General features: G+C 42.0%; 1 protein-coding gene across 2 annotated transcripts in view; it reads left to right on the top strand.

Annotated features, from left to right (window-relative positions):
- Positions 1-13,757, top strand: part of bmp2k (BMP2 inducible kinase) — a 60,801-nt gene that overhangs the window by 23,937 nt on the left and 23,107 nt on the right. The window contains exons 5-15 of one of the 2 annotated variants that reach the window (XM_056376939.1): positions 1,180-1,301; positions 3,446-3,527; positions 6,175-6,307; positions 6,750-6,853; positions 6,940-7,019; positions 7,328-7,476; positions 7,893-8,134; positions 8,259-8,420; positions 10,208-10,476; positions 11,340-11,509; positions 11,820-11,939. In XM_056376939.1, coding sequence (XP_056232914.1) covers positions 1,180-1,301; positions 3,446-3,527; positions 6,175-6,307; positions 6,750-6,853; positions 6,940-7,019; positions 7,328-7,476; positions 7,893-8,134; positions 8,259-8,420; positions 10,208-10,476; positions 11,340-11,509; positions 11,820-11,939 — 1,633 coding nt within the window. The remainder of the gene's footprint in view (positions 1-1,179; positions 1,302-3,445; positions 3,528-6,174; positions 6,308-6,749; positions 6,854-6,939; positions 7,020-7,327; positions 7,477-7,892; positions 8,135-8,258; positions 8,421-10,207; positions 10,477-11,339; positions 11,510-11,819; positions 11,940-13,757) is intronic. The other variant, XM_056376940.1, reaches the window with a different exon arrangement.

Genomic DNA, 13,757 nt, shown 5'->3' with positions numbered 1-13,757 from the left:
GATTTTCAAATTAAGGGTGGCTACGAGCCAGCATTACCCTCATTTTGGAGGCCGGTGGTAATTTCCCACCCTAGTTGAATTCTCCTCAGTGCCCCCATCTGTGGGCTGCTGTACTCTGTCCAGTTGGACAAACCTCTAAACAGAGCGGTTCCTTCAGCTCCACAGGCCTGTCCTCTGTTCACTGTCTATCTGTTCAGCCTACATGGCTTACATAACATCGCAGGGACACAAAAGACCATGGAGTCCCAGTCACGCATCGCCAGGGAAAGTGAGAGTGCAAAAAAAGCCCCTTAACCCTGAGCCGTCAACAGTATTGAGACAGTCTCTGTTGCTTTCATTAGTTCACTTTTCCCTTGGACAGTTGACAAATCTTCTCCTCTATCTTCTTTTTGGTTTCTTCTGTTTCACATCTCTTACAAATTACTTTACTGGCTTTCTTTCTTACATTTTGCATCTTATGACCTTGTTGCACTTTTGTTTTCCCTCCTTGTGTCTTTGTTTTCTGTCTCTTTGTTCTTCTTTTTTTTGCTACTTGTTTCCCATCTTTCAGTCATTACTCACATTCTTCTTTGCTGGTTTTATGTTTTTACTCAAGCTTGAAATCTCCCTGCTGTACCCCTATAATAAAAGCGTTAACTGAAAACCATGGCCTGAAAACCCGAAAACGAAATGCATCTGATAACATACAAATAAGAAACAGATCTCTCTTTAGACTGACTTGTTATTTTGAAGAGATTTCCCTTCTGTCTCTCAGGCCACAGAACAGTTGTGTTGAGACTCCTGTGGCAGAATTACTGTAATGAGGGCTTGTCTCACTACTCTATCATTGTGTATTAAATCAGTTCTGTGTGTGGGTGTGGGATTTGTAAGTTTTTACAAGCAACATTATCCACTAATTGTCATCCATGCCCATAATGACGCAATTGGAGATGAGCTTCGGCTTGTTGGTTGGTCGTCTGTCAGTCACAAAGTTGGTCGGTCACAGTTTTTGATGAAAATTTTGAATGATGTCTTTCAATCGCGACCGCAGCTTTTGCTAAACTGTGCAGGATGCAGAGTTTTCATAGGGGCCATTGTCAGACCAGTTCTGCACATCAAATTTAGAGCAAAATGCATAAATGGCAGCAGCCCTTTTACTTTTCATTAAAAATCTAAAACCTTTGTCTGTTCCTTCACCAGGTTGAAAACATCCTGCTGAATGACCAGGGAAATTATGTGCTGTGTGACTTTGGAAGTGCCACTCACAAGGTTTTACTGCCACATAAAGATGGAGTTACTGCTGTGGAGGACGAGATTAAGAAGTAAGTGGTTTTATTTTTTTCATGTTATTCATGCCACTAGTTGATTAAGTTATAATATTGACCTGCTTCTGTGTTCTGGCTCCTGGAACATTATTTTTTCACTTGTCAAAGTGGTGTTTAAAGTTGGCACTGTCGTGTAAGTCCACTGCCAAAAATGACCAGTGTGTGTGTGTCTGTTCGCACCAGAGGAACCATATGGAGAAACTGAGAAACTTTATCTGCATTTTAACTGCAGGAACATGCTTTCTAAAGGTTTAGCTCTTGCCCCCCAACTCCTGAGATAGTATTGAGATAGTAGATGGCTTAGGATCCGTCAAAGCAGATTTTACACTAACACAAGCTACTGACTAGTCAAACTAATGCGTCTAGATTACAACAACAAGATTTGTGGGGTGGGAATTTCTTGCAATGTTATTGATGGTTTTAACTGAGTTGCAAAGCAGATTTCCCAACCAGTCCAGAAAAGTGAGGCAACAATAGAGACATAATGAAAGAAAGAATTATTAATTATGCCTAACCTTATTTTCTGACGGTTTTAATGCAGTTACATTCAAAGACTGAAGAATAGGTAGGAAACATAAAAAAAACCCTTCAACTTCTCTGTTGTTTTCAGTCCTTTCCTGACTCTCTACATCTCCTTTCCAGCATTAATTCTAACGTCACATCAACACAAAATAGTAAATTATTCAGGATTCTACAACTCTATGCTTTGTGCCATAATTGTGTCATAAACGAAGGTTTTGCCTTGTAATAATGTATTGGTTGTGTGTGCCTCAACTTCACGCTCCTTTGAATTTGGTGGGAACACAAACGGGAAAGCACAAAATAGATTTATAGTCCAATTTAGTTGCCGGCTCTCCACAGTGTCCCGGACTGTTCAGTCAAGAGGAGCCATAACTAGGAGATGTGGTTGAGGTTACCTGTATCTTAACATTCACACCCAGCTCGTTCCACTGTAAAGCCGGCAGAATACTCCTTACCAAACCAAATTTAGCATGATGCCAGACTGCTGTTAAAAAAGGTGTTCCACACAACCTGCTGCAATTCTGGCTCTGTTTATTTGTGTCTGCAAAGCAGAAGAATAAGCTTGTAAGTCACATTGGGAGCAGATCAGAATACCTCAGCTCTACCATCGCCTCACATAACTCTATGCAAGTAAACCATAAATAAACTTGCTGCTGCAAACTGCTGCTGATCCAATGCAGATGATGGTGTACGAACCTTTATTGTCACACCACCTTTACAATGGCTGTGCGGTGTGTTTGTATTCTATTTGTGTAGTGCCAAATCAGAGCAGGCGGCTCAGATCTGGTCTGTCAACTTTCCCACATTTACAGCGGCAATAAAGGACAATGTGTGGCGCTTATCAGCAGTATATGACCGTGTGTAAACTCTCCTCCTCCATGACAGCGGTGATATAGAAACCATCCGGCCTCTGAACCGTGGTGACTTCATATTTTCATAACTCAGCTGACTTTATTCCAAACACAACCAGCTGCTTTGATCATTATCAGAATGACTGAAAGGGAAGCAAAATGAAATGTTTGGCTCCCCCCCTGTTACTTTGAAAGATTAACTAGGCAACCGTTGCTGGCAGATTCTGGTCATTTTTCTTTCTGTGCCTCAGTAACAGGAAGCACACATTGCGTCATCAAAGAAACGTGTGCTCAGCAGTCATGAAGGAAACCAGTAACCTTTACTACAGCAAAAGTAACAAAACCAAAATGCAAAAATACTCCACTACATGTAAAAGTGGTAGAAGAAATATGGTGGAGCATTTAGCAGCTGAAGAGCCAGGTATTTCCCTTAGGTAGAGTAAACAGTGAATAATGGTCTTACATTTGTTAGGTGGCTGGAAAGATAACTGCTGTTTCTGTAATGTTTGCTAACAAGTTTGTCATGTTTTATTTGTCATGATTTTAAAAGGTGAAGGTAGTGGCCAAAAAAATCAGTTATTGCACTAGGGTTAAAATACATTATTTTCCTTTTTAAAATGTGATAAAGAAACATTAAAAGTACCTCACAATTGTGCTCAAACCTGCATAAATACACTCGACTGTGTATTTAGTGACCCTGCTCTGCTGGTGCTTAGTCACGTGACCATCGAGCAGCCATTGACTGCTTCTTGTTGCTGTATGTCACAGGTACACGACCCTGTCATATCGGGCTCCGGAGATGATTAACTTGTACGCAGGGAAAGCCATCACCACTAAAGCTGATATATGGGTAAGATACTACTTTGCATTTGTGAACTGTGTGTGTGTGTGTGTGTGTGTGTGTTTGTGTTTGTGTTTGTGTTTGTGTTTGTGTGTGTGTGTGTGTGTGTGTGTGTGTGTGTGTGTGTGTGTGTGTGTGTGTGTGTGTGTGTGTGTGTGTGTGTGTTGTGTGTGTGTGTGTGTGTGTGTGTGTGTGTGTGTGTGTTAGTTATGCACCCTGCAGGGCTGGTTTGTCCTGGCAGTGTCCTGGGCGTCATTCTGCCCCGACGGGTTCCTCAGCTCTCTCGCTCTCCCTTGCTCTCTCGCTCTGTGTCTCTCTTCCTGGCTCGCCCTGGGCTATTTGCCTCCACCAGCTCTCCAACAGTGTTTTTCCCTCATAAAACATTGAGCAACATCATTCACAACAAAGCCAGGGCTCCATCTCATCCTCTTCCTCCCTCCCCGCTGCCTCTCCTCTTCTATTTTCTCCACGTTTTGAGATAATTAGGCTCACTTGAGGACCTCGATAAGCTCGTGTGAAACGGGCCTCGGCTGATTTGAAGGTGCGAGGCAGAGAGGCGAGAAGAAGGGCTTGGACAGCAGCCATTTTGAGGAGTGGTGTAAATTGATGCACTCCAAACCCAGGGAGGTAAAACGGCCACCATAGAAAGATGTAGCTGTTGATGGGACACACCCCTGCGTATAAAAGTTTGCACTCTGCTTGGACGTTTTCATGTTCGGTCATTTTACATCTGTGACTCACGATCACTGCTGTGATGTTTTTACTGTGAAGTATAATGTAAAATGTATATAAACAACAACAGCACTGCAGGGATCAGGCAGCATAATATAATCTAATTGTGATAATTGTGGCTCAGGTTAATTGTCTATCTGCCAGCCAACAACTATAGCTTTTGCAAATATTTTAATGCTCCTGCCACTTTGGATTCATTTATCAGTCTGCACTTATAGTTATGTGCATGTATACATTTGCAAATTATCATACAGAAGCTTTTAGTAGGCCTCTGGGTGTAGGATGACAGCTACTGGGACATAGAACAACAAAAAGCACCTACTTCCTTTCAGCAACCCCCCTGTGTTTTCACTTCCCGTTCTATGTTTAGCCACGTGTTTGAAAATGCTGTTTTATACATTGTGCCTTGCACAAATGTCATATGCATTTATTCATGCGTTTTGGGGGTTTGCAGGCGGATGTGCTGTCTGACTCGGATTATGAGTTTAATATCAGACTGGATTAGCTTGTTGAGCAGAGAACTGTGAAGAATATCTGTCTTCAGATTAGAGCGCTTAAAGGAAAACATTCCCTAAATGCTGTGGCTAATTCCAAAGTCTCTTTCATCTCCAAATGCATCATCAGCAAAAAAGATGCCTGAGCCAAATATAGCGCCAACTGAATATAAGATTCGGGAGCAGAGCACTTTTGCATGTGGATTTGTTTGGACAGTCATATTGCCCAGGGAGCAGACTCCGGGCCTGTTTTTTAAGAGCCGCTTTTTAGCCGGTGAGATAAGGAACATTAATTCTTTGCTAAGCAGTCCTGTGCAGCTCAGTTGGTGCCAGGGTCAGGACTTCACTTCCCCCTAGAACAAACTGTACCTGACACATTAAGTGACCTATAGTTGTCTGTAATAATCAGCCACAACATTAAAACAGGCAGCTGGTTTAATGTGCTGTATTTTTTTTTTAGTTAGTCGAGCTATGAAGCCATGGAAAATGATTTAAACTACAAAATATGTTTTACATCACATAACTGATGGTTCATAACTGAAATAGGAAGTCGTTGTTATGATACAATCCACAGTCTTCGCCTCATCTGTGAGTAGTCATAATGTTTTGACTCATCGGTGCATAGACAGAGTGAAACTTAAAATTTGATTTTGGATTGTTTTTTTCTTCTTCCTTGATTCGAAACAAGTTAAACAATAAATTAGAAACCATTAGTAGTAATTCAGCAAACGTAGTTAAAATTGTGCAGTAGTGGGGGCGTCGAGTGGCGCCCCATATGTAGAGGCTACAGTCCTCGCTGCAGTCGGCCCCGGTTCGAATCCCGCATCGGACGGCCCTTTACTGCATGTTGTTCCCCCTCTCTCTGCCTCCCCATTTCCTGTCTCTCTTTACTGTGCTATCATAAATGCATAAAAAGCCCCAAAAAATATACTTAAAAAAAAAAATAGTTCAGTAGTGGCTGCATCCTCATAGTCTCAAGGTAGTGAGGGAAGTACCTGAAGTTCTCACCCCGGTCTTCTTGTAGTTTCTCTTTTTCAGTGTGTATCTTTTCAACTGTTGCATATTTACCAGAGCTGAATAGCGAAACTTGATTCTTTTTCAGCTCCAAACATCATCACATGCACCAACTATCAACAACTATCATGCATTTGAAATTGGCATCAAATGCAAATAGATTCATAATCTTTCGTACTCTGTTGATCAGATATTTACTTTTGAATCATTACCGGTTTAAACCTGTATCATATTTAAGCAATGACATGTTCTAAATTCTCAAAGAAAGAAATTGAAAAAAGTATATGGGGCAGTATGATGAGGTATCTAAACCTGCGTATCGTGTTGGCGCAGGCATTGAAAATTTGAAGCGATACTCACCACTGAAAGTCACTGGGTTCAGGTGTTTTTCAAGACTGTTTCTTTTTTCTCCACAGGCACTTGGATGCTTGTTGTACAAGCTGTGTTTCTTCGCACTTCCATTTGGGGAGAGTCAAGTTGCCATATGTGATGGAACCTTTATTGTTCCAGATAACTCCAAATTCTCCTTCAAGTTGCACTGCTTAATCAGTAAGTCGGGGCAGTTTAACACAGATTGACGATGTCAGAATGTGTAGTTTAATCATTACTACCTCACAATCACTGTTTTAGTGAATCAGACAATTGTAAAAGGCGTGTTTTTGAGTTGCAAAGCTTTCTTCTTTTGACTTTTGTGTCTGCAAAACAGTTTGTCTTTGAATGTGTTCGACATACATCTGGGCATATACTGGAACTTGCATTTACACAGCTCAGCCTGTTTGAACCAGTCATGGACTGTCAGTCATGGCAGCCTTGTTTGCTTTCAAGCTCTTTCACTTCCCTAAATGTATGCTGTGGTGGAGCTTCCTTTTTTAATTGTTTGACCAACAGCTCCACCAAGTGGCAAAAGAGAGAAGATGCACATTAACTGCAATAAATCATCTAGTGTTGTTTTGCACAGCATGCTGTATAAAATGACCTCTGTCTGTTCCAGGATATATGCTCGAACCCGACCAGGAGAAGAGACCAGACATTTACCAAGTGTCCTACTTTGCCTTCAAGTTAGTTGGAAAAGACTGTCCAGTGCCAAATCTCTTTGTAAGTCACCGGAACGAAGCAATCAGCGTGGCTTCATCCTTTGCAGTCATTTTCTTGTTAACATAATTCTCCTGCTCTTTTTCCAGAGCTCTCCCATCCCTACGTCGCTCCCAGAGCCTCTAACGGCCAGTGAGGTCGCTGCTAAGAAAAGCATGACAAAAGCCAGGTACTGCTGAGTCTTCTCATCTTAATTTTTCTTTATGATGTACAAACTAGTACTGGTAATAAATTGATATGATGATAACTTGTATAGAATAGAACATAAGAGAAAACTCAAGGTTGATGATTATAATTTTCAAGCTTTAAAAAAATATTCTTCTTCAGGCTAATGAAAAGGAATAAATTAAAAGCCAAACAACACATCAGACATCGGGTTCGCACAAAGTGCAAACGTACACCTTGGCATTGAGGGACACAGTTCATTGGAATCGGTCAAAGAAAATCAAACCGCAACTTTTGATTCCCTCCCTCCAGGATAACAGACTCTGTCGGCCCTACGGAAACATCAATAGCTCCCAGACAGAGGCCAAAGGCAGCAAACAGCAACGTCCTGCCCCTCGCCAACACCGTCACCCCTGTCAAGATGACCATGCCTTCAGCACCCGTCAGCAACGGCCAGAAAGGTTTGCTGAGCATGAGTGACACTGATATTTTACATCTGAGGAAGTTTCCATTGTGCTGCAGCTGCGTTCTTATTGCTACACAAAAAGAAAATAAAACTTAAAACTGAGAAATTACACAGTGTACATGACTGTACATGAATCCATAAAACATGAAGATAAAGTGTGTTCGTTTGGAGAAAACCAAATGCTAAATTTGCCTGAAGGTCTTGTAACTTTTGACAAAGACTTTAGATGGTACTTTCAGAAAACTCCCACCCTACTCAAAAACATAATTAATCACTCACATTCAAGTGTTATCCCTTGTACATTTTTTTGGATGTGTCAAAGGCTTACAGTTTTACAGTTTACTCTTCTAGGTGTCTGTGTTGATGTGATGTTCAAAGTAATAAATCCATCCCTTCATCTTGACCACTCAGCTCCCACCCCTGGCTCAGGGCCGCCGTCCATGCAGCCCCTGCCTAGCAGTCAGCAGCACCGAGTCCTGCAGCAGCTACAGCCTGGCGACCTGCGTCTACAGCAGCTGCAACAACAACAACAACAACAACAACAACAACAACAACAACAACAACATCATCATCATCATCAACAACAACAACAACAACAACAACAAGCAGTGCAGCAACAACATGCAAATGCACAGCAACTCCAATACCTCCAGGTACATCCAACACAAACATATACAAATCAAAGTCACTGCTCAACAGCTTTTTCTGGCCGTTGATTTCTGGAGCTGGCATCAGAGGAAATGTTGAGATTTTTAATCTCTTCACAACCCTCCTCAGTACCAACAGGCTGTGCAGCAGTCTCTCCAGCTTCAGCAGCAGCAGGCCCTGCTCCAGCAGCAACAGCAGATGATGATGCAGCCGATGTACCAGCAGCAGGTTGCACAGGCCCAGGCTCAGGCTCAGGCCCAGGCTCAGGCTCAGGCTCAGTACGCAGCCATGGTGAGTTCTGTCACAGGTCTGAATCTGGTACCAAACCTGTCAAGGCTGGAGATTGATTTTCTATCTGTGCTAAAATGGAAACCCAACAAAATGAATATACTTTTGTTAGCGTTCAAGCCATTGAAGCATTCGAAGGTTGCTCGTATCTCAAAATCATGACAGAATCTCAGAACAGAAGATTTTATCCAAAACTGCAATAAATAGTTTGAGCAAATGACGGCGAAACACATGGAGACGCAGCGTGAAACACCACAGAGCTGAATTTTTCATTTAATGTCAGAATGGCCTAAAATTGCTCTCTCTGTTCCAAACACTGGCAGCCAGTCCGCTTCAGTCGAATCGCTCCACGTCTGTGCCAAGCAGCATTGGAAGCAGACGCTCAAACTTCCTACTGACTCTGTCCAAATATTCAAAAAACTAGTATTTACACAGCTACTGAATCAAACACACAAACACAGGTCCTCCAAATGCACACTGTTAGGGCGGCGCAATTTTTAGTCTCGTTTCCCACCGAACGCGTACCATCTGTTTTATTTCAGAGGCAATCTGGTCTGAGCGAAGCCACGAGGGGATCGAACAGAGGGTGAAATCGAGCAGTTTCCTCTGCGTTGCATCCTGACATATGAAGCAGTTCACAGACAGGACAAGAGAGCACCTCTCATAATTACTGTTCTTATTCCCAAGAAACCTGCTGAACGTTTAAAAAGCAGCATTTCCTCAGTGAACTTCAACCTGCGCCTTGTTTTCATGACAAAGCTTTGCTAAGCGACGGCAAATTTGTCATATGGTTTAATAACAGAACATCAACTTTATCGGTACAGTTCGTTAAAAGCACAACAGTAATGTGCTTTCTTTTAAAAGAACATGGAATAAAGTGGTAGAAGATGGAGCAACAACAACAGATTTAGTGACTGATAACTTGAGACTCATTTAATCTTTAGAGAATTCACATAAAAAGTCCTTGTTATATTCAGAGACCTGCATGGTGCTTCTGGTATAGTCCCAAGCTAAAACAAACCAGTGATGATGGGTTTTTAAATGAGAGAGATCTTTATGACTTCTCGAATGGAGAAGGGGCCTCATTTTTTTTGTTTCTTGTTGGGAAAATAGGGAGTTTTTTTGCTGACATGTTATCTAGAACAGCTAACATACAGTACTGTGCAAATGTTTTAAGGCACTAAAAGTAAAGTGAGGATGCTTTCAATGATAATTCCATGAACAGTTTTTCTTTATCAGTAAACAGGAAGCAGAAAAATCCTAAATCAAATCTAATATTTGTTTTCAGATTCAGACCTCCCTTTGCCTTTTAATACAGCACCAGTTCTCCTCTGTGGATTCAGTCTGTCTCAGTGTCAGACCATCTGTTGCCAGGAGCCCTTGTTCTTGTCACTGAAGATACTGTAGTTCTCCATGACTCTGGCTGTGTGTTCGAGCTCGTTGTCCTGCTGCAGAAGGGATTCGCAGACGTGCCTAAAACTTTTGCTCAGTACTTTGTGTGAAACCTGTGTTTTTCTCAAAATGGCACAAAAAGTAGCTTCAAACTTGTCAGCCAATGTGTTAGGTGATCCTTGTTGCATTTGGAAGTTCGTTTGTTCAGTTTTGTGTCCTACGTGCTGTTTGACTTTCATTCCCTCATCCCTCCCCTCCACTGTGTCCCCAGCTTTCCAAATCCAGAACTGGTTTCTAACAACATTTCATCATCTTGTTGCCGTCATTGTGCGCCATGAAATCAAAGGTCCGTCCCTCATTCCCTCCCCCCTCTTCTCCCTCTCTTCCGTCCCTAACAGCTGCACCAGTACCAACAGGCTTTTGTCCAGCAACAACAACAACAACAACAACAACAACAGCAGCAGCAGCATCACCACCAACATCATCAACAACATCAGCAGCAGCCGCATCATCCCACTCAGCAGCCTCTCCCCTATATGTCCTCCCCTCTTGAGTTCCAGATCCCCCTGGGTTCCTTTAACACGACCACACCCACTGCTGGGACTGGAGCAGGAACTGTCCAGATGGGGGGGCTATCACCCGTGGATCCCTCGTACACTAACCCCAGGTGACTACCCCTGAACTTATCGTGTTAGTTCGAAGGTGACTCGTTAAAAATGAAACCAGATCCAAGTATTGGTATTATGTTGGATCCTGTTCTTTACTGGTCAGCAGTGTTAAACATATCAATGGATCTTCAACATAAAACTAAATAATGGTGAATTGAACATTGTCACAGCATACTCAGGTTTTAAATAAGTTACTGTCAAACCAGATGTCAAAATACGGTGAAAATATTTCTTTTCAAATACCACCATTTTCTTGTTATAAGGTGACAAAACCCCACTGAAGTTTTACATTTTGTCAAAACTCTTTGCACATTTTCCACATACTGGAAATTCTCTGGCGCATTCAGTGACATTTCGTGGCTTTTTTTTTGTTTTGTTTTTTTTGTTTGGCTTTTTAGTTTATTAAGTAAGTTTGGTTTCTAAATCATGGAGTCAATTAACCTGGGTTTGTAATTGTGATACCTATTTCAAGATTCCATTTTTTTTATCTCTTATTTCTCTCTTATGTAATAAACTTTAACTTCGTAACAGCTGTCTTTACTGATGTTTTTATTATTTAAAACAAAGACAGGAACATAATATAAAAGCAAATTTGAGCAAAGAAAATCTGTGTTTATTTGCATGGTGCCAAAGTGACAGAAAAAAGTATTAAAATCTCCACTTTTATCACTTTGTATTAATTTAGATTTGTCTGTCTGAACCTTTGTTTCCTGGACAAACCTCCTCGACCCCGGAGCAGAAAATCTCTTGACCGTCTGGGTTTTTATTTTAAGTATAACGTAGTCTCTTCCTTGTGACAAAGTTGTGTGCAGCGGGGAAAATCCTAAATGTAACGTGGTGTTTTATTGTCCTCCCTCCACAGTAGGAACCCTCTTCTTGCCTCAGACGGGATCACCCCGCCCTCTCAGAGCTGCAACAGCACAGTCAGTAACCCCCCCGACATGTCGGGCTGGAACCCTTTCGGAGAGGACAACTTCTCCAAGTTGACTGAGGAGGAGCTGATCGACCGGGAGTTTGACATGCTCAGAGCAAGCAAGTGACCTGTTTACTCTTTTCTTTACTTCATCATTTACTGCTCAAAACAGTTTTACACAAGATGCTCCTTCAAATAAATAAAGAGATTTACTTTTCCCCTTATGTCCACCAGTGAGGTTATATTATCAGCAGTGTTCAGTGTCAGCGCTTTGTCTGTTTTAGTCGGTGCTCAGTGGAATTTCTACAAAAGAAAATTGCAGATTTAACAACATGTAAAGATATTCTATTGGTAAAGTACCAAACTTAGAGATAACATGAATGGAGGACTGCATTTAAGTATCGTCTCTCTGTGACCTTCTACCTACAGACAAGCCAGTGGAGAGAACAGCCAGTGTGGAAACGGACCGATCGCAGCCAGCTGCCTCCACCCCCAAGCCCCTCCCACCAGAGGACCTGTTCGGCTCAGTCCCGTTTTTGGCCAGCGCAGGCAAGTCTTAGAGGAGTCTCTACCATGAGGACCCAACACTGTGGAGCCACCTGCCCCCACCCCCTCCCCCTCTGCTCTCACCTGACCTCCAGTCAGGAGCTCCTTTGCCACACAGACCCCACAGTGGGGCTTTATAAACCAATGATCAGTCAGATTTTTTCGTTTTTGTTTCCCATCGTCAGTCAGCAGATTAGATGTGCTTCTGTTGTAAGTATAAAATATAATGAAAGGTGCTCTTCTGTGACTAAAGTAGGAAGAAATGCAGGTATTGCAGGTGCAACAGTGAAGTGGTCGGGAAAAAAAACAAAAAAACATGCCGAATTCACTGCAATCAGCTTTGGCTTGTTACACTGGGTTTGGTCGTGATCACTTCAACTGCCCTGTGGTAACAAACCTTTATGCAAGTGAGCTGGAAGAAGTGTTTGAGTCTCCTACAGCTCCCTGGGGTGGAGTACGACACTAACTCTGCCGGGGTTTGGGGTTACATTCCCTGTAGAGATCAAATGGCTTGAGCAAGGTACTAAAACACAGAGGTCTCACTACGCAGGCTATAGAAGTATACACTCATGGTGAGGCACAGATTTCGTTTTCTTTTTTTTCTTTTCTTTCTTTTTTTTTCAGTGTATAAAAAAATGAAGCTACAAAAACTTCATACTCACTGTGTCCGACCAGGAACACAGGTGGATAAAATGGTTTAGTTCCATTGGCACTAAAAAGCAATATGAACACAACGAGGCCGAAGTCAAAACGCGTAAGTGTAAAGAACATGAAACGTGGCTGGTACTAATGAGGGCTGAGTGATGTTAGAATTTCACCATATACACAGCAGTTGTCCCTCGCTGGTTCAAACCGTTAATACACAGGCGATCTAATTAAAAACCACGGCTGTCATGAATCATCAGCGTACAGTTTCTCATGACTTTTTGTTGCTATATTTATATTTTCCTTTCATTGTAGAGGTCAGAGGTTAATTAGTGGATGTAGCCTTTGGTATCAGTTTGTGATCCTGCAGTAATTATTTCTCATCTCATCTAACAACCTGTTACTCAGACGCTTTAATGATCCAGCTCCATGTTGTACAAACAGAGCTGTGATTTCTCTGATATCCAATAACCCTGACCCTCCCTCCTCAGGCTCGTTCAGTAGCTTTTAAGTCATTCGTAGTCATCAATCAATTAGTCCTCATTAATTTGGTTAAAAATATATAAACATGATGTCACACACATTCAGTGACTGATGAATACTACTTTAACCCAAACATCATCGCTCAGCCCTGGTACTGATAAACCCCACCTGGGGTAAAACAGACAACACTTGAACTTCCAAAGTTGTGGCTCTTTGCCATTGTTTACATAAAAAAAAAAAAAAAAACACAGCTAACTCTCTTCGGCCATTTTAACTGCAATGCAAGGATTCCTCACAAATCGCAAAACTGGCGCAATGAAGCCTCAAATGTTCTTGTGTGGACTGTGCACTTTACCGCGGAGGCCGATGTTAACACCCTCTCTAATACAACCTGATAATTAGTTCTCATTCGGCTTAACCAAACCCGTTGGCCTGCATGTGGTTTAACCCCCGACACAGATCCTAGCCTGGGTAAAACAATGTGAATATCAAAGTGCAGTATTTCTACATATATTTACATCGGTGGCAGCAATAAGCTTCTGTGCCTCTGTGCTCTTCCTGCTCCTTAAATGTGAATTGGTTACTGTTTTGATAGGCAGTTTAGAAACGCTGTTTGTAACTCAGAATATATTTAATGATAAACAGTATCAACGCTAAAGCGCTTAGATATTTTCTAGAGGACAGCAAGAGTTC

The sequence above is a fragment of the Seriola aureovittata genome, chromosome 5 (assembly GCF_021018895.1).
Source record: "Seriola aureovittata isolate HTS-2021-v1 ecotype China chromosome 5, ASM2101889v1, whole genome shotgun sequence".
Classification (NCBI taxonomy): Eukaryota; Metazoa; Chordata; class Actinopteri; order Carangiformes; family Carangidae; genus Seriola; species Seriola aureovittata.
The sequence above is the reverse complement of the archived record's forward strand: the minus strand, read 5'-3'. Positions and strand labels throughout refer to the sequence as shown.